This window comes from Urocitellus parryii, chromosome 4, assembly GCF_045843805.1.
Source record: "Urocitellus parryii isolate mUroPar1 chromosome 4, mUroPar1.hap1, whole genome shotgun sequence".
Lineage (NCBI taxonomy): Eukaryota > Metazoa > Chordata > Mammalia > Rodentia > Sciuridae > Urocitellus > Urocitellus parryii.
The window spans coordinates 178,968,759-178,989,866 of NC_135534.1; the positions used below are offsets into that span (position 1 = coordinate 178,968,759).

The 21,108-nt window shown below is 48.1% G+C and overlaps 1 protein-coding gene across 2 annotated transcripts in view; it reads left to right on the forward strand.

Annotated features, from left to right (window-relative positions):
• Positions 1 to 495: 495 nt before the first annotated feature.
• Col15a1 (collagen type XV alpha 1 chain) overlaps positions 496 to 21,108 on the forward strand; it is a 110,068-nt gene continuing 89,455 nt past the window's right edge. The window contains exons 1-2 of one of the 2 annotated variants that reach the window (XM_026379318.2): positions 496 to 773; positions 855 to 940. In XM_026379318.2, coding sequence (XP_026235103.2) covers positions 763 to 773; positions 855 to 940 — 97 coding nt within the window. In that variant the 5' untranslated portion in view covers positions 496 to 762. Of the gene's footprint in view, positions 941 to 21,108 lie in introns of both variants that reach the window. The other variant, XM_026379312.2, reaches the window with a different exon arrangement.

Genomic DNA, 21,108 nt, shown 5'->3' on the forward strand with positions numbered 1-21,108 from the left:
GAAGTGGCTGGATCAGGTTTCTTAGGGCTCTATCCATAGTAAATATTCTGGGAATCCAAAATGCTGAGGGAAGGCCAACTGTTGCACACGTGACCCTTCAAGTTCTTCTCTATATCACTAATGTACCTCAAGAAGGCCACTCCTGGGCATCCAAATGGGTTCATGGGGTAGGTGTGACTGGTGGGGCACAACTGTCAGGAGCTCCCTGCAGCTGTGCGACCTCGCTCAATCGCTCTGCCTGTGAGCCTCAGTCTCCTCATCTGTCATGTAAGCCCATCCCAGCGATTCCGGCTTCTCTGGGTTGCTGAGACGAAAGGAAGAGCTTTGTCCGTGGGCAGCCCCAACTGGGACAGGCTTGAGGGCGGGCGAGGGGCGGCGCGTCCCACTAGCCCGGAGCAGGCGGGCGCGGGGCTGTCCTCGCAGGTTACATAAGGCCGCTGGCTGGAGGCGGTGGCAGGGAGCGCGCGTCCGTGGGGGGAAAGGGGCGTGGGGAGCGCGGTGCTGCTGGGATCCCGGGGCGTGAGTGCGCCGCCGCTGCCCGAGGTAGGGCGCGGCGGAGTCGGGTTTCAGAGCGCCGGCGACTGCGGGCGCGGGCGACTCAGGGCGCGGGCCGGGATCCTGCCCGCCGCCGCCGAGCGCCGCCTTTGTTCCCTGCAGGAAGGGCGAGCGCGGCGGCCAGCGCTCAGCGCCCCTCGTTCTCCGCCAAGCTCGGTCACTGTGCCCGTCCGCCGCGCGCCTTCAGGGGCTCCGCAGACACGCGCGATGGCGCCAAGGTGGGACCCGCTTGCCCGCGCCGCAGCCCCCTCCGACCAGACCGCCCGCCTCACCGTGTCTCCCTCGGCCACTTATTGCAGGAGGAACGGGCAGTGCTGGCGCGTGCTGTTGCTGCTCTCCATCTCCGCGCTCCTCTCTGCTGTCACCCAGACACGCGCCTCGATAGGTAAGCGACTCACCCGGAGGGTGGCACGAGCTGCCTCCGCGCCCTGGGGAAGTTGGTTTGGGCGGCGGGCACGGCTGCGGTGCGCTCCTCATTCCTGGACATAAAAGGGAGTCCTTGCCACTATGCGCGCCCTGGCGGTCCTACCCGCGGCTTTCCCAGGACAGTGTGCGTGCGGGTTCTAGCCGCAAAGGCGGTCCCAGGCAGCCGCGGCGGTAGAGCACTGTAGGGGCTCCCGAGGTGTCTGATCTAGGCGTGGTCCCGCCAATCTTCGACCGAGAGGGACTTTGGAAGCAGTTTGCTAGCGCCAAGGCAACAGCTAGCCTCCGTGCACCCAGCGCACACGCTCAGGTTGTGCGCTCAGGCTGGCTCATTGGAAAGGCAGGACGGTACCTTTTTATACACAGGTGCGGAAGCCTGAGCACCAACAGAGACACTTGGAGACTTTGCAGCGCCAGAAACAACGGAACTGAATTGCTTCTCATGCTTACTTTAGCTTTTAGTTACCTAGCGGGGTGTCACATTTATTGTGGGCAGTGGCACCATGGATGATGGAAAGAGCTGTGGGCTGGAACCAGGGAACCTTGTCCCTTCTGTTCCCTGGGCTTTCGTTTCCTGATTCAGAGGTGTTGGCTGAGCAGTGGAGTCTGAGGTTAGATGGTTAACTGGACTGAGTCGGTTTAAGGTCAGACTGCCTGGGTGTGAATTGTGGCTCAGCTGCAACTTTGGGAATGGATTTCACCTCTCTGTGCCTCGGTTTTCTTATCTAAAAAGGAGGAATAGTTAGACGGTCCTGCCTCCTGGAGATGCTGTGAGGATTCAGGGAAAAACAAGATGTAATGTGTCTTCCTTGCTGCTGGTACATATGAGGCACACAATCAGTGGTAGAACTTCCTATCTGCTTGATAGAACTGCTTGATCCTTGCAGTAACTGTGTTTGGAAAGCAATGCAGAAATTTTTGCAGCATTGAAATAGAGAGGCTCTAGAAGTGGCTGGTCTGAAAGCTAGAACTTGAATTCAGGTCTCCAGACTCCTAATCTTCTTTAGCCACTTCCCCAGGCATTTCAATAGGAGAATCCATCTCTCAACGGTGACTTCTGACCCCTTTTGGATTTAGAGGATTAGTATACAGCCCTGATTGAATAGGGATTGAGAAGAATGTGAAATAGCTCCTGGTCCCCTGGTGGAGTGGGTGTCCTTGGTTAACTCTTTGTATTTGAAGAAGCCTGGACAGCTCAGACTTGACTCCCAGGGAGTGAGATTCAAATGTGATGATAGCTTTTCCTGCCAGAGCTTCCAGCTTTTTTTTTTTTTTTTTCCAGATCAAAGGGCAGCTGGAGCATAGTTTTGGCTTCTCGGCTCCATGGCCCATGTTGGAACGCTGCAATTTTGCATGTGCTACAGGGCACTGCCAACTCAGTGATAGAGGGCAGCTTTTGGATTCTGTGGTCTTTTGAGAACTTTGCTGTAACTCCTACTTCCCCTAAAGGAAGAGGGTTCTGGGGACGGGAACTGATGTTTCTTTCTCCTCCTGAGTTTGTAGCCTGGTGCCCTGATGTCAGATCAGGATTGTTTTTTCTAACAAGGAGGAAGTCCTGTTTCCATCCATAACCTAGAGAGGGAGGGCCAGCAGCTCCTCAGGAGGGCCATTTACAACCCATGCTAGTCAGTGTTCCTTGCGGAATCTGAAGCCAGTTCCTGGAAATGTGAACTCTCCAAAGTTTGCCGCAGTTCCGTGTGGCAACGCTTACAAAACACGGTCTGTCCAGGTGGAGTGGGAACGTTTTCCTGTTTCATTCCTCCACTTCTCACGATCCCTCCAGGAGGTGGGCACTGAGGACTCTTACTACTTCTGTTCTTCAGACGAACACACCAAGGTCCAAAGTCACAAGGCTTGCAAGCATCTGGGGTAGAATTGGAATGAGAGAGTGTGACTTCATTGCCCTTGGTGAATACCATCCTAGTATTCAGTTAGAGCAAATTCACAGATGGAAGGACCTTGCAGGACCCCACAGTCTCTAGTGAACCCCATAATCAGAGTGTCCTAATTGTAGCATGAGCTCATTGCATCTGCATGGCTATTGTGCAGTCTGCAGAGCGCTTACCCTCCACCAGCTCACGGGATCTGCCGCCTGGGAGTGCTGAGAAGTTGGGTTCCATTTTACAGATGGCTTTCAGGGGAGTCTATTCAGCAACACAGAGGGGTGACGCACAGATCCCCGTACAACAGTTCAGATGGACCTTCCAGGCATTACACTAAGTGAAAGAAGCCAGGCATACACTGGGTGTTGTCAGAGTCCCATTTATACAAAGTTTCTAAAAGGGCAACCCTGCAGAAATGGAAACCACCAGCAGCTGCCTGGGCCAGAGATGGAAGCAGGGACTGACTGCAAATGAGCATCAGGAACTTTCTGGAGAAATATCCTAACACTGGACTGGGGTGGTGGTTGGACAACTGTATACATTTACGAAAGTTCACCTACCAGGACAATTAAAATGAGTGAATTTCAGGGAGGGTATAGTGTGCCTCACTGGAAAGAGTTATAGAAACAGAAGAAAGCATTTCCCCAGGTACCAGGGCACCCAGGCTCCAGCCTGGACACACCCGGCACTCTGGGGGCCACTTGCAAGCTGCAGACTCAGAGTGCACTGCCTCTCCTGAGTTCCGGCTGGAAAGGTCAGGTCCACCTGTACCTCCAGGTCTCCAACTCAGTTGTCCCCAGCATCTCTGAATGTCCTTGTGGGCCCAGGGTAAGTCTCCCCTGTTAGGGACAGAACACAGGCATGTGGCGATTCACAGATAATGGAGCTGTTGAAAAAAAATGGATACTGGTAAACTTCCTGTTTTTCCTTCCGCACCTCAAACCCATTTAAATTTCAAGCACTGGGAAGCTCGGATTTCATCACCACTACCTCTGTGAACTCAGATGAGTTTCCCCTGAGTCTCAGTTTTCCTGTCTATAAAATGGGGAGGCAAGATTCACTCCTGAATATTTTCCTTCTAAGTTTAAAACATGGCAAAACAACAACCTTTGCCTAGTGTGAGCTCTAACTTATTCTGCATAGTTTGGTTCAACAAATACAAACTGAACACCTGCTTTGCCAACCTTCGTGCTGACCGGGGACAAAAAGGAGTTGGGCACAGATCTGCCCTGAGGGGCTTATGATGCATAGGCAGAAACATAGGGTAACACAACAGTCCTGGAACCCTTCACATTCAACATCCAACCCATCCTGTGTGCACCCCATCCCATCCCCTTACACATTCCTGTTTAAAGAGACCTCTTGCAGTGGGATGTCACCGCATGACCCCTGTGTTCCTAATGGGTCAGGACTGGGCTGCCAGACAGCATTGTCCCTTCCTTTCCCTGTGAGGGCACAGTGTCATTGAAATGCCTGTTATTTTGGAAGATGAGCCATGGTTGGGGAAGGGATGGAGTGGTTATAAGTAATTTGTTCCTGCCATCAAGTGCAGATATGTATAAGTTATTTGCTTCTCTTTAAAATATCAAACCATTGAGAAAAGTGCTTGCTAAAAGTACAGCTCTTTTATTATCACAGAATAAACCTAAAACCCAGGTCAGGAAGCGGGCTAGCCCCCAGGCTCTGTGAGGCCCTGTGCTGAGATTTTCCCTCCCTCCTCTCAGAGGTAAATCTCACCTTGCCATCACTTACTTGCATTTAATAAATATCTTTACTACCTAAGTATGTCTCCTTAAATTCTGAAGTTCGTTTTACTTGGTTCTAAACGTTTTACGGGAAGGATATATTCTTTGACATCTGTTTCCTTCACTGACTAATAAGATTTTGGAGATTTATTCATGTCATCGTATGTGGCTGCAGTTAGTTTATTTTCATTGTTGTATAATATTCCATTCTGTGAATACATCAAATATTTTTTTAATCCATTTTTTTTCTCCAGCAACATTTGGGGTGTTGCCACTTCTGGCTAATGTGACAGTATGGCTGTGAACATTCTGGTGCACATGTATATCACTTCTGAACCCAGGAGGAGAGTGCTGGGTCATAGGGTGTACATACCCTTCCACGGAGCGGCAGTATGTTCTCACTGTGGCTATACCAACATACATGGCCACCAAGAAATGAGAGTCCCCATTTCTTCACCTCCTCCCCAGTGCTTGGTCTTGGCACTGAAGTTAATTTCAGCATTTCTGGTGGGTAGATATGAAAATCTTACTGTAGCCTTAATTTACATTTTCCTGATTATTAAGTTGATCACCTTTTCACATGTTAATGGACCATTTTGACATCCTAACTTACTTATTTTATTGAGAGAAAATTCATGATGGAAGATTGATTGTTTTAAAGTGTAAAATTCATTGGCATTTAGTGTGTTTATGCAATCACCATTTCTATCAACTTTCAAAAAACATTTTTGTCATTCCAAAAGGAAGCTGCATACCCACGAAGGAGTCACTCTCCCTCTTTGCTCTACTCCCGGCTCCCAGCAACCACTAAACTGTTTTCTGTCCTCGTAGGTTTGCCCAGTCTGAATATTTATACAACATGTGACCCTTATGGTCTGGCTTCTTTCACTGAGCTAACGTTTCAAGGTGAATCCATTGTGTGTGTGAGGTTTTCCATATCTGACTTGGAGGAGGAAAGGTTTATTTGGACTCCCAGTTTCAGGGGTTCAGTCCATGGTTGGCCAGGTGCATTGCTCTGGGCCCGAGGTGAGGCAAAACATCGTGGCAGCCAGGAAGCAGAGAGAGGGGAAAGAGGGTACAGAGAAGATGAACCGTTCCAGGTCATGCAGCCAGTGACCCACCTTCCCAACCCTGCCCACCTGCCTACAGTTACCACCTAGTTAGTCCATTCAAACTAAAATGGAGCTGGGCGTGGTGGTACATGCTGGTAATCCCAGCAGTTTGAGAGGCTGAGGCAGGAGGATCACAAATTCAAAGCTAGCCTCAGCAATTTAGTGAGGCACTTAACAACTGAGCAAGACCCTGTCTCTAAATAAAATATTTTTTAAAAAAAGGCTGGGGGTACTGGGGTTGTAGCTCAGTGGTAGAGCATTTGCCTCTCGTGTGTGAGGCGCTGGGTTTGATCCTCAGCACCACATTAAAAATAAATAGATAAATAAAATAAAGGTATTGTGTCCATCTACAACTAAAAAGTATTTTTAAAAAACGGGCTGGGGGTGTGGCTCAGTGGTTAAGTGCCCCTGGGTTCTATCCTTAGTACCAAAAAAATAAAAATAAAAAATAAAAACCCCACAAAACCAAAATGGACTAATTAGGTTACAACTTTCATGATCTCTCATTTCACCTCTGAATACTCCTGCATTAACACAGGAGCTTTAGAGGTCATCTCATATCCAAACTTGGCCTCCCAAAGCTCCATTTCACAATGCAAGATGCATCCAGTCCATCTCCAGTAGTCTCATGATCTTAACAGTTCCAGCATTGCCCAAAAGTCGGAGTCCAAAGCAAGTTACAGGCTGGGTGCCATGGTGCACACTTGAAATGCCATCAGATGGGAGGCTGAGACAGGAGGATCACGAGTTCAAAGCCATCCTCAGCAAAAACAAGGTGCTAAGCAACTCAGTGCGACCCTGTCTCTAAATAAAATACAAAATAGGGCTGGGGATGTGGCTCAGTGGTTGGGTGCACCTGAGTTAAATCCCGGGTTCCCACCACCAAGTTACATATATCCAGTAGGCAGTGGCACAGAGTAAACATTCTCAGGCCAAAAGAAAAGGGAAGAGTATGAACATAGATAAAAGGGTTGGCACCAGGGAAAGACCTAAGTCCAGCTGTGGCAAACAAGTCCCTTAGCTCCATATCCAGCAGCTGGGGCAAATGGCATCCAAGGTGAGCTCCAAAGGGCCGGGGCAGCCCTGCCCCCACCGCCTTGCCTGTTGCAGCCCACATGGCCTTTATCTTAGGCTGACTCTCCCACAACCAGCAGCTTTCCTTGGCAGACAGTCCATGTGGCTGGCATTTCTCAATCCCAGGGGTCTTCACTGCAGCTTTGGCTTCCTCCTCATAGATTCACACGTTGCCTTCTCTGGGGGCTCTCTGCAGGGATTCCCACCCTGCTACACTGTGCCTGGCCTCCCAGGCTAAATTGTGAAATCTAGGAGGAAGCCTCCATGACCCCTTAACTCCAGCATTTTCCTTCTTGCAGCATGATGTGAACGATGCTGAGGTCTGCCACCGATTGGAGCAGTAGCTGGGCCCCCTTGGACTATGGCTGCGATGGCCTCTGAGTGCCTGGGCAGCTGAGCATAATGAAATACATCTTAGGAAAACAACTTTGTAGGCCCCCTTGTGTGAGCAGAGTGTCCCCATGGTCACTTCTCAAAGGAATTTTTACTTTACACCCTTGAGCCTGTGATGGCTGTGGTCTTGCCAATTCCTGGGATGCTCTGTCTCTGTGCAAAGTATTTAGCATCACTTTAGTAGCTATAATCTCTTCAACAACCACATCTTCTTTGACCCAAGTTTTACTTGTACTTTTCTGGCCAAACTGCAAGTTTTAAAAATCTGTCCTGGTTTTCACAGTGAACCTGGCCTAAAGCTGAAAGCAATATCCATGCCACTGCCTGAATACTGTGCTGCTATGAAACCTCCTCAGCCAGATTAATTAGTCTATAATCTTTAAATTTGGCCTCATACAAAGTCTTAGGGAATAGGCAAAAATGTTGAAAATGTACAGTTCCTTGCAGAATGCAACACGAATGACTTCTAGTTCAGTTTCCGAGAGAGTCTTCATTTGCCTCAGAAACTTCATGCGCAGTCTTTACTGTCCACATTCCTACCGGCAATCTAATCTTTTGAGCTCCCACCAGAATCACTGACAACATTTAAGGCTTCTCCAGCCTGTGTCTCCAAACTTTTCCAAACTCCTCCCACAAACCAAAGATTTCTAATCTACAGGACTCCGAGTCTCAGCAACAATCCCACCTCTCTGTACCAGTTTCTGTGTGTTGGGTTTCAATTGTTGTGACCAAAATACTTGATAAGAACAACTTAGAGGAGGAAAAGTTTATTTTAGCTCACGGTTTCAGAGTTTTTTTTCATGGCTGGCTGTTTCTGTTGGTCTGGGCCTGAGGAATGGCAAAAGGGTGGAGGAAAGCTGCCTGTCTCCTGGTGCTCAGGAAGCAGAAAGAAGGAAGGGGCTGCAGGGAAGAGGACCCCCTCCAGCACACCCCCAGTGATCCATCTCCTCCAGCCATACCCCTCCTACCTACAGTCACTACCCAGCTAGTTCATTCAAACTTGGATGAACTGATTAGACTACAGCTGCCACAGTCTAGTCATTTAACCTCTGAATATTCCTGAATTAACAGGATCTTTTGGGGGATGCCTCTTAACCAAACCATAATGTCCATGTTTTATCATGTATCAGCACATTGTTTCTTTTTTGACTGTATAAATATTTCATCGTTTGTATAGACCACATTTTTCTATTTTCTAGATTATACTCATGTTACTCCTTTTTCATTCATCCATTGATGAATATTTGGGTTGTTTGTACCGTTTGCCTGTTGTGAACAGTGCTGCCATGAACATCTGTGTACTAACATCTGCTTAAGTGCCTGATTTTAGTTCTTTTAGATAGATATGTAGGAGTGCAATTTCTGGATCACTGGTGATTTTTTGTTTACGTTTTTTTAGAAACCCCCAAACTGTAACCCGAAGTGGCGGCACCATTTTACATTTATACCAGCATTGTATGAGGCATCTCATTTTTTCATATATCACTAATGCTTGGTATTTTAGAACTTTTTCATGGTTGCCATGTTAGTGGGTGTGAAGTGGCATCTCATTGTGGTTTTGCCTCTCGTAACTAGTGACGTCGATCACCTTTTGAAGAGCTCGCTGGTCCTTCGTACATCTTCTTTGTAGAAATCTGATTTAAACTTAGGCATATGAATCAGAGAAGTTCAGAATTTTCCTGTAATCATGTCACCTCTGGCCGTTGGCAGTCTGATGTGATTTCCTGAGTGAAAGAGAGGAGGGTAGGTGTGACACCTGAGAGCTCACATCATGGACCTTCAGTCTCCATCACCCAAAGGACATTGTCCAGCACTGAGCATGAACTTTGGCCATTTTGTCATTATTATAAACAGTGCTGCTGGGAACCTCTTCAGACAAATGGCCCTTGTTTTCTTTTTCGTTTCCTTTGGCTACACTCCGCAATTGGACTCACCCACCAAACAACAGAGCTAGTTGGAAAGTTCTTATTTTATATTCAGATGGATCTTTGTTGATACAGGTTTAATTGTGCGACTTCCTAGTTTAATGGCCCTGTCTGGCTATCATTGGTCCTAGGACAGAGTGCTGCAGATTCTCTCCTCCACTTATGCTGAGCCCTGCTTGACGGGGGCTCATACCAAGCCACTGGCAGATTTCTGAAGGAGGCATGTGATGTCCAACTCCCACTCTTTGGACGGGCCAGTTTCTTTCAGAGTACGCCCCTCCCCTGTCTACCTGACAACCCCCATTCATCCTTTGGGATGGTGTTCTAGGAAGCATTCCTCCCCTCCCTGGTTTATTGGTGTCTGCTAGCCATAGGGTTATTCAAATGGTCGAGGTGACTATTGATGACTCCTATGTCTCCCATGTTGCGTGGGAAGTTCCGTGAGGCAGGGACTGGGTCTTATCCAAATCTGAATCCCAGAAGCTAGCAAAGGGCCTGGCGCAAAGTGGGCACTCAGCAGACTTTTTGAGTGAATCAAAGAAGGGATGAATGGGTTCGTCTAGCCTGTGGTTTAATGTGCCCGCTTACTACATCCTCTGCGGTGTATAAGTCATCCCAACTCTTCCACGGCTCTGCAACTGTGGAGTGACCATGGCCGAGTCACCAGAGAATATCATGGGCTTTTAGTTTTCTTTAATAGCTTAATAACTAGGTAGGCTGGAATTTACACTACTGTTTCTTTGCTCCTTATTGTATTAATTGTATAAACAACTTATTTTCTAGATTATACTCATCTTATTCCTAATAGCTTACACTTTGTCAAAGGGTAGCACAGTTATCTTTTCTAGCTAAATGCATAAGCTTGTTTTCCAGTCTTAGTGTCTATGGCTTGATTCCTTTAAAATGGACCATAGATTAAGATATAACCTGAAGTCAGTTCTTCTTCAAGGTAGTTCCCAGTAGTCTCAAAAGTACCAAATAAATGTGAATTATTGGCTCCTCATTGTTATTTATTATATCAATTTTTTAAAAAAAATTTAGTCATAGATAAACCTTTATTTATTTATTTATTTATTTATTTTGATGTGGTGCTGAGGATTGAACCCAGTGCTTCATAGGTGCTAGGCAAGCTCTCTACCACTGAGCTACAACCTCAGCCCCTATTATATCAATTTTTAATTTAATGATATAAACTTAATTCCATAATCCCTATATCACAACTCACTTTCTTATGTTTGTACAATGTGCTTAAGTCCGCATAGTTTTGATGATCATTGTTTTGTATTGTGCTTTAAAGCCTGGTAAGAGGTCAGCCCCACCTCCTCCTGCAGAATATTGATTTGTCATCATGGGATTGGATACGAAGAGTGTACTAGTGGAGGTAGGCGGGTGAGTGTTGGAAAGACGGGGGCAATCTTACAATAAGGCTCAGAGTAAGACATTAATGTCCACTGAGGAGAATGGATAAGCAAATAAGCTTTCAAAGTCAGAGCACAGATTGTGGGGCCTGAGCTGCAGGCCATACAGGACCCAGGGGAGCTGAGATGCTATAAGAGGTTTTGGAGGAACCATGTTTGCCAGCTGATCACCTTCCTCTGCTGCACACCAGCTAGAGAGAGAAATAGTCTAGGGTGAGGACAGAATCTGGGAGAAAGTCCAGACTTCTTCCTGGGCACCTAAGGAAGAAGACACAGTGCATCCCTCCTCAACCCCATGAGGACTCAACCCCACTCAGCCCAGCCCTAACCAAGTCATGTCAACCCAACTCAGCCAACCCAACCCCACCCAGACTAATCCAGTTCCATCCAGTTCACATGCTTTGCGTGCCATAGGTGATTTAATGGATTGGACAAGGCAGAAGACTCTCCTGGGGACCCTGATATCTCTCTCAAATGACCAAAACCCTCTGACTTCAAAGGTTGGTGAGCCCTTTCCTGGATTTGGAGAATGTGGCCAGAGTCTGACTCGCAGCAAGCACCCTGACCTTAGGCCTCTGTAGGAGTCATCCTTTTCATTGCCGAGGGACTCAAATGTGGCCCAGCTTAAAAGTCCCATCCCATACCAACTGGGAGATCTTTTGCAACTAGCCTCCTCCTGAAGAGAACTTCTTCAAAATCCTCTGTCCCTTCTGTGGTGTGGTTGCTTTCTTCGATATCTGTCTTCCTTCCATATTTCCCGGCTGCCTGCTCTCTCTGGGGCTCCCTGCTCTCTCTGGGGCTCCCTGAGTGATACTGGACCCAGTGTCCACCTGGAGGGACTCACAACCCAGCAGGGAGGTAGGTGCATCAGCTGGCTTACATGCCAGGGAGCTTGTCCCAAATGTGCATGCAAGCCTGGGCGCTGCTCAGGTAGGGACATCCATTTCCACCCCAGATGAGGGAGATGTTAGGACATAAGTAGCCTTCAAAGGAGAAGATTTATCTTTTTAATATCATCAAATTTTTTTTTTTTAGAAAACTAATGCACAACCACTATAAAAACCTAGGGCAAAAAAATAAAGGAATTTGAAAAGATTGCATATTATCCTGTAACTCAGCAATAAACCCTGCTAACATTTGGTGAAATGTGTACCATGTTTACTTTCCAGATCTAAGTATGCACATGTATTAGAAGAGGAATAGATCATTCTGTACATTATATTTTGACCGACTTTTCCCCTAGACACTTCTTCTGGAACATTCAATAATCTTCTCCAGTGTTCTTTGAAATTAAAATAGTATAGCACTGTATGCTTATCCCATAACTAAACGAGTCCTCTTTGAGACCTGTTGGCCATTTCTCCTTGTTCACTGTTGTAAACCCTATTGTGATGACCATATCCTTATGGCTCTGTACTTGACCATGACCACAATTATTTCCTAGTGCAAATTCACGGCTGCTACTTCTCTAACTCAGAAGGAGAAATGACAACAGTGAAAGGGACGTGCCTGCACAGTGGGCTGCTCCCCACTGTGGCCTTGGTGGAGTGGGCCTGCAGATTCTTCCTCCCTGCACCCCTCCATTCATTTTGTGTGCACCTGGTGGTGAGGGTGGGACGAATGAGGGGTTTTTTTTCAGGAAATTAGAATGTGAGCACTCAGTCCCAGGGACCCTGCTGGTTGTCATCCTGGAAACACCCTGGGGACTGTGAAGGAGCCCATGCCCTTGCTCTCCTCTTCAGGAGTCTATACTCACCCAAGGTGAGGTCCGGCACCCAGGGGTTTTGGAAGCTTCTGGCTCAATTCTCAGGTGCAGCTGGGTTGAGAACGACCCAGCCCAGTCCAGAGGCTTCCTCTTCAAGGTGATGCTCCTGAGTCCCAGAGGTGGAGCATGCCCATCCACGTCCCAACACAGGTGGAAGACCTGGCACCCAGGGAGAGGCTTCAGGAATGTGGCTCATGCCCCTGAGCTCTGGGATTCAGGGACTGGGTTCAAATCTCTGCTCTGCCACTTCCCTGTGAGTGATCTGGGACCATTTATCTTCTTATCCTTTTCTTGTTAGTTGTAAAACAGGTCAGTATTTCCTATTTGTGAGGATTGACGAGATGAGCATCAGGCTTGCCATTGGTGACTAGTTTTTTTTTTTTTAATTATTTGTTCTTTTTAAATATACATGGCAATAGAGTGTATTTTGACCTAGTATACATACATGGAGTATAACTTCCCATTCTTGAGGTTGAACATGTGGAGTTATACTGGTTGTGTATTCATATATGAACATAGAAAAGTTATGTCCAATTCATTCTACTGTCTTTCCTATTCCCATTCCTTCTCCCTTCCCTTCATTTCCCCTTTGTCTAATACAGTGAACTTCTATTCCCTACCTCCATTGTGTGTGAGCATCCGCATATCAGAGAGAACATTCAGCCTTTGGTTTTTTGGGTTTGCCTTATTTCACTTAATGTGATAGCTTCCAGTTCATCTATTTACTAGAAAATGCCATAATTTCATTCTTCTTTAAGGCTGAGTAATATTCCATTGTGTATATGTGCCACATTTTCTTTATCCATTCATCTGTTAAAGGGCACCTACATTGGTTCCATAGCTTAGCTACTGTGAATAGAGCTGCTATAAACATTGATGCGGCTGTGTCACTGTAGAATATTGATTTTAAGTCCTTTGGGTATATACTGAAGAGTGAGATAACAGGATCAAATTGTGGTTCCATTCCAAGTTTTCTGAGGAATCTCCATACTGCTTTCCATAGTGGTTGTAACAATTTGTAGTCCCACCAGCAATGTATGAGTGTAACTTTTTCCTACATCCTGGCCAATATTTATTGTTACTTGTATTCTTGATAATTGCCGATCTGACTGAGATAGAAACTCAGTGTAGTTTTAATTTGCATCTCTCTCTAATTGCCAGAGATGGTGAACATTTTTTCATATATTTGTTGACCATTCGTATATCTTCTTCTGTGAAGTGCCTGTTCAGTTGCTTTGCCCATTTACTGATTGGGTTTTTTGGCGTTAAGTTCTTTGAGTGATTGGTATATCCTGGAGATTAATGCTCTCTCTGAGGTGCAGGTGGCAAAGATTTTCTCCCACTCTTTAGGCTCTCTGTTCACATACTTGATTGTTTCTTTTGCTATGTAGAAGCTTTTTAGTTTGATACCACCCCATTTATTGATTCTTGATTTTACTTCTGTGCTTTGGGAGTTTTGTTGAGGAAGTCAGTTCCTGGGCCGACAGGATGGAGCGTTGGTGACCAGTTTAATGCTTCATTCCTTCCCTGAGCCCACATCATTGTGGGTTCCTTGAGGGCAGGAGCCCTGCTTTATTTATCCATGTTTCCACAGCGTCCGACATGGCACCAAATGGACACAATGAGCATTTGAATACGTTCATGAATGAATCATTCACAGCCTGGGCCTGTGGAGATCTTAGTGAAAACCCAGCATTATGATCCCTTGGCCATGGCGAAGCGTCTGTGTGCCTCTGGCCCCCACTGGAAGACCACCCCGCAGCCATCCCCCATGGTGGCTAATGGTGGGCACAGAGGGGATGGGAGCAGGGGCTTCTAAGACAGATATATTGGGAATTAGAGTATGTTTCATGAAAAAAATAATGATAAGGTAAGCTTTTCCCACGCTGGGAAGTTGGAACCATTGCATCCAGTGGAACAGAGGGGCAGAGATCCCAGCTGACAGCAGGCTGAACCCAAATTCATGCCCTTTTGACAACATCACACCCTGAACCCTCGAAGTCGGCTCAGCTAGCTGCTTCTCCACCTCTGGCCACTGCAGCAGTGCTGGCTACTCCTAACTTTATTGTCCAGAGAGGGACAGTGACTAGCTCAAGATCATGGTGCAAGTTGGCAGCAGAGCCAGGACTAGAGCCAGGTGTCCTGACACCAGACCGCTGCTGTGGTGCCCAGAGAGCCTCACATGGACCTAAGAAAATACCACAAATATGCTTTGTGCTAATAATGATATAGTGCTTTCGACATTTTAAACAGACTTCAGTTATATGTAGGTAGGTACATGTTTCGAATATATGCATATCAATTATATGTTTATATGTCTGTGTGTGCATTTGATATATCTAACTAACAGCCCAGTGAAGTGAAGTCCAGTTACAAATTGACGAGAGCAGGCAGGTCTGTGTCCCAGGCTCTGTTCTCTCCAATGTTCGGCCCAGCCCCCTCGGTGCAGCCTCAGTCATCTTGTGCCTTCTGGCCCTTCAGCTGTGGTCCATGGACCAGCAGCATCAGCATCACCTGGGAACTCAGTAGAAATGCAGCGTCTCCGGCCTCACCCCCACCCCCACCCAGACTCAGTAAATCAGGATCTGCGTTCTCAGGAGATCCCTGGTGATTGGCATGCATGCTGATGTTTGAACCAGCTCTGGTTATGTTGCCTCTGCTTGAAACCCTTCCCATGATAACCACCTGTGTTAGGCAGAGTAATGGCCCTCCAAGGTGTCTGCCTGCATCCCATTCCTCAGGACCTGTGACCTCATCAAGCTACATGGCAAAGGGGAAGTGGGGTTACAGGTCGACTGAAGGTCGACAATCCACCGACCTCTAAAGGGAGAATTTCCCTGGATTATCGGTTGGGCCCAATGCAGTCTCAAGGGTCCTTCAAGTGGAAGAGGGAGCTGAGGAGGAGGTGGGGCAGCCACAGAGAAGGGCCTGACCAGCTGGCTTTGCAGCTGGTGGAAGGGGCCAGGAGCCGAGGGGTGAGGGCAGGCTCTGGAAGTTGGAAAAAACGAGGGAACAGATTTTTCCCTTCATGCTTCCAGAAAGCACAGTCTGTTGACATCTTGATTTTTATCCCAGAAAGACCTGTGTTGGACTTTCAGCCTCCAAAACTGTAAGACAATAAATCTGTGTTGATCTGAGCAACGGAGTGTGTGATAATTTACTATGGCAGGAATCAAAGATGAAGACAGCTCTCAAGGCAGCGTTTGGGGCCCTCAGAAGTCCCACTGAGTGCTGATCTGGCCTTCTCTCTCAGGACATCCCCTAACGCCCTGATCTCACACCAGCAGGGCCTATGGAGCCCCTCCCCTGGGCATCCAGATTCGCCATTCTCCGTATCCCCAGCACCGGGCACTGTGTGCAGCCTGTGGGCTGTAGTCAGACATTGCTTGTTGAAGGAATAACCCGTGAAACCCTGCTACATTCAGGTCACCACCAGCCCAGGAGAACTGCCCCCACCCCCGCCCTGCCTGCTGCCCACCACCACCATGTGGTGGCCATAGGGAGGGACATGGGGCAGGCTCATCTGGAGCCTGTGTTTTGACATTTTCCTTTCTCTTCTTCTGCTTTGGACACATTTATAAAACTCTCTGGCTTCAGTTTTCCTATCTGGGAAACAAAAGAGGCCAGACCAAGTGAACCCTAAAATCACTGTTAGCCAGAACATTCTCGAACATCTGATCAGGTTCCATTTGCTGAATTTCGTGGCTGAGGGCTTGAACTGGGCAGTGCTCAGCCCTGGTCCCTGGTCATCCTGCTCTGAACACGTCCTTCACTGGCAGCCCATTCTTGACTTGGGACATTAAACTGCCCAACAACTGTGTATATTTGGTCAAAACAGAGGCTCCAGCTGCCCTGTCTAGTTAAAATGCCAAATTACTCACTCTCCCGCAGAAAGAAAAAAGGGGGACCGAAAAAGGAACCGTTTCTCACTGCTGAGATTTTCCATGTGACACATTTTCTAATTTTATTTCAGGTTAAACTGTCTATAGTAGATGGCTCCCTTTCAGGGTCTCCTCCTCCCCTCGTTGGCCATGAGCTTCCAGTTTGAGAAGTGGAATCCTTCTGGTTTGTTGAGTACACGCAAGTGTGGGCTGATACCAATTATCCCTGCATGCCTTCATTTTCTCTGCTCAAAGATGCACAGCTTAGTGGTCAGGAGTTCTTGGTTTTAGGGCTGGCCATGGGGCTCTGGCCAAGGCACTTCCGCTCTCTGGATGCACACAGTCTGCAAAGGGAGGAGCAAGCTGGCTGACCCGAGACGGTGCGGCTGCGTTGGAAGAAGTGGTTGCTGGGCCATTTCTAAGGGTGGTTCTGTTTGAGATGGTACTGGGATCGTGTGCAGCTGAGTTCTCGTCTGCCTGCAGCTTTGGCAGTCTGTGCACGTCGCTCTGGTGTGTGGAATGAGTGAGACATTTTTAGCACCTGTAGAGAGTACTGTAGCTTTGATTTAAAGGCACGAATTCTGCTTCTGCACTGTCTCTCACATGCAGTCCTTCCCTTCCATCCCCCTGCCCCACCTGGGTTCAGCCTGTGCCAGGTCTCTCTACTGGGTTGTCTGAGCGCTTCCCTTGTTAGTAGGATCTCCTCTCTCTGACCTCTGGCACAACTTCTCACTGCAGTCAGAGAAGCTCATCTGAAACACAGGTCCCCACATGCCTCGTCCCCTCTTCAAACCCTTCCGTGCTTTCCATTACAGCACAGAAATTTCCCTACTCTTGGCTGGAGTCAAGGTCTCCTCTGCTCTCACATCTCTCCCGTGCCCAGGCTCCAGCCACACGGAACTATTTGCTGCCTCTCGATTTACCATTTCATGTTCCTGCCTAATCCGCACCCACCTCTCCTCCTTTATAGACTTGCTCCTCAAACTGGCCCCCGAACCAACAGCACCAGCAGCACCCAAGAGCTTGTTAGGAATGGAGGATGCCCAGTCCTGCCCCAGGTCTGCAGCATCAGAATATGGACTTGGCCACTCCTAGGTGAGGGGATTGACCTCCTCGGTGAGCTGCAGTGCTCTGTGGCCTGTGGGTGGGGAGCCAGGCAGAGCTGGTTTGGTTGTAGGCTCCCCAGGTACTAGGTGGCGACCTTGGGTGATTTACTAATCCCCTTGAAGCCTCCCTTTCTTCATCTGTAAGAGTGGGGATAATAATAATGCCTAGCTGAGACTTCTCCTGATGAGTGAACCCCCGAGCTCTCAGCATAGTGCCTGGCCCATGGTAAGCCCTCAGTAGCATAATGGCCACAGTCACCAGGTTCAATGTCAATGTCATCAATGCCATCTCTAGGCTCTCCTGTGGCTTTCTCAGTTTTGCTTGTACCTTTCCATTAGGGGGTCTGTCCAAGGACCAGAAGGTTAGCATCATTGTCCCTCCAGTGCAGCAAGATAAACAGCCCCAATCTGGTATGGAAGGACTTTGCCAGGTGGGTGAGTGGGATAAAAATAATAGAATTCCAGTTTCTGGCTGTAGTAGAAATGACCATGTTGCCTGTTACATCCAGGTTGGGTTTTCATTTGTCTATTTGTTTTACTCACTTTTACTTAATAAACATTTATTGACTGCCTACTGGTTACAAGGCAAGATGTGATGTGCTGGGCATAAATGGTGACCAAGACCAGCTTGGTTTCTGCTGTCTAAGGGAGATGGCAACACTAAATGAAGATTTGCACCAAAAACAAACAAGAAAAAACAAAAAAACACCTCAGTATATTAACTGGCAAATGGTATTGTGGGGGAGTACACGGGGTTAAGAAAGCAGGGACACTCTCATCAGTACTGGGTGTCAGGAAAGTCTCCCTGAGGAGTGACATTGAAAATGATATTGGAGGGGTGAACTGATTTAGCCAGGAAAGTGGGTATGGCTGGTGGTCTGGCAGAGACTTCTCCTGATGAGTAAACCCCCCTGAGCTCTCAGCATAGTGCCTGGCCCATGGTAAGCCCTCAGTAGCATAATGGCCACAGTCACCAGGTTCAATGTCATTGTCATCAATGCCATCCCTAGGCATTGTTTTAGATGAGGAGCACAATGGGGAGAGGGTTAAGGAAGCAGCTGGAGAGGGGCCAGAGGTGGGGATCATGGGACAAAAGCAGGAACTCCATACAATAGCTGCTGTCCCTCGCTTGGCCCTGGACCCCCGTGTGGTATTCACAGTCCAGGGGTGCACCAGCTGAGGATTCTGCTGAAGGACAAGACAGAGTAGGACTCTGGGTTCCACTCCCTGCTCTGATCCTCTGCTTATCAGAGTGAATTGTTTCCAGGTGAGGGCAAGGGGCCCCTCTATGTATGGCTGAAGAGAAGGGAACCTGAGAGACTCAGCAAAGGTTAAGGAAGCAGAGCCCAAAGTGAGGCCAAAGCCAACAGTAGGAGCCTCTGACCCACCCAGAGCCTCGTAGGTCAACCCAGCTGCCTGTCAAGAAGCAGCGAATGGCATGTGAGAAAGAGTTTTCAAGACCCGCCCTCTGCAGTGAGGCTCAGTCAGTCCAGGCTTTGCAGAGCTGCCTCTGGGTGCCATGATGGGGTTGGACCAGTGCTGATGGGATAGGACTCTTTTTATTCTTTGGTTGTCTCCGGGTCTCTGTATTGAGAACGTATATCCATAAACAATGCCAACTGCTCCTGCCAAGGAGCAGGAATGAGAGCTTGGGAGGACTATGTCTGGTGGGAAGGCTTCAGATCTTTGTCCTTGGGGAGCCATTCCTTTAGAGATGGTTTCACAAGTGGGATCCAAGTGGTGCGTGACCCTCCTCCTGCCCGAGCCGCTCCTTTCAAGACCTGCTTCTCAAACTGGGCCGCGCTCTCGGTTCTTGGCTGTGTGACAGCAGCCTGCAAAGAGCCACATTGTTTATTTCCTGGAGCGTCTATTTCACTCAGCGGTTGGTAAGTTGGGGTGAGGAGACCAGTAACAACTGGGGAACGTTTTTACCTTATTAAAAGAACACACACACACGCACATTATGAAGTGAAAACTGAAGCCCTTCAAAGCACTTTGATTCAATCTGCAGGCTCCTGTGAGGCTCCTTGACTGGGCTCAGGCCTGCAGGTAGAGGAACCCTCTCTGATGGTGGATACTTTCGTGGGGAAGGTGTCAGCTGCAAGAGGGAGGGGACTTGTCTTTCTCTGTCCTTGATGAATCCCCAGGACCTGTCATCCATCAGGTGCTCAATAAATACTTGCTGCCTGGGTAGCGTTGTGTGTGTTGATGGCTACAAGAAGCTTGCCTTCCTCCATCTGTGTTTACCTTTCCAGGAATAAGTGCGTGGGGCTGCTCAAGATGGGAAACTTGGGTGGAATGTTAAAAATGCTGCTCATGCATATGCATGTGGGAGATGGGCAGTCTTGCTGAAGTTCAAGATTTCTAAGAATCGCCCTTTAGAGGCAGCCTCCCACCCAGTGTGGTCCGTGCTGCATAGTGGCTCCTGTGGGTGAAGGAAGAGTTCACCAGTAATGCATCCTGCACAGCTGGGTTCCCAGGCCTCACTTCTCACGGGCCTGCAAGTGCCAGCACCTTACTTCCATCAGAACCCACTGATAACTTGAGGACAGAAAATGCTGGACTTTGGGGAGCATCTGTTCCAGCTGTCCCAGATAACAGATGGGAAGATGGAGGTGCAGAAGGAACGGAGGGCTTGTTGAGGTGTGTGATTTTAAATCTGGGTCTAGGACTCTGCAGATGTCTGGTGCATCACATCACTTTGAAATTCCCGAGTACACTTGACCATAGCCGTGTTGTCAGCTCTGCCCTCTTCAAGGATGGACCTGGCAGTATATGGCTAGAGATGAGCTTTGAAGTCATCAGAAGGACTTCAAAACCCAGTTCTGCCACTTACATGGCGTATGCTCGGAAAGAGCATTGACTTCCTCATCTGGACAGAAGGGTGGTAGAAGTCCTGCCTCCTTGGACCGTAGAAGATGCTCAGCAGGGAATTTGGATGAGTGCTCTGGATGGATCCTGAGAGCTGCAAAGGTTGAGTCATGTGAGCTGTCCCCAAGACTGGACCTCAATCTGCTGCATTACTGGGGAGCTTTTAAATATACATCTTGGGGATTCTGATTAGGGTGGGGGCCGGATGCCAGTATTCTAAAGCCCCTAGTGGTTCTGTTGTGCAGCCAGGATGCAGAGCTCAGTCCTAGGCAATCCACACTGGGGAAGCAGGACCACATCTCCTCTTCACCCCAAGTCTGCAGCACCAGTGGTGCCAGGCGCATGACAACCATTTGGTACTTGATAATCATTTGTAAATGAATGAACAAAGGAGCAGGATGTGCTCAGAACCTGACATTCACCTTGCACTGCAACCCTGAGAACTGGTTATTGCCATCTCTGTGTCCAGATGAGAAAACCTAAGCTCAGAGAAGTTATAGAATGTGTCGAAGGTCACCTCCCCAGTAAGAGTTCCAGCAGGGACTTGTTGGAGGTGATGTTGGTGTCCAATTCTGTGTCCTTTTTCCAGCACCTGGCTGGGAAACATTGGTCCTCCTCGGGTCCCTCCAAGGTCACTTTCTCCCATTTTTTAGTCTATCCCAGTAAGGAGGTGTGTCCTGGATTCTCACTTTGAAAGGTCCGATTCCCTCTCCTTATTCTGGAGGCCTCAGGCTCTTCCTCCAGCAAACATTTGGAGACTGACAAGCTGCACTTTCATCTACATTAAACAGGAGTCAGCCTGTCTCAAAATAAAGACTTCAGGGTCACCATCTGTTCTAGTGGTTCCCTTAAACTCAAATCCCATTTCTGTGCCAAGTTGGACTCCGGCATCCCGCAGAGAGCAGACCTCTTTGCGCAACTGAGCCAGAGATTTTGTAGGAAGATGCAGCAGTGGGT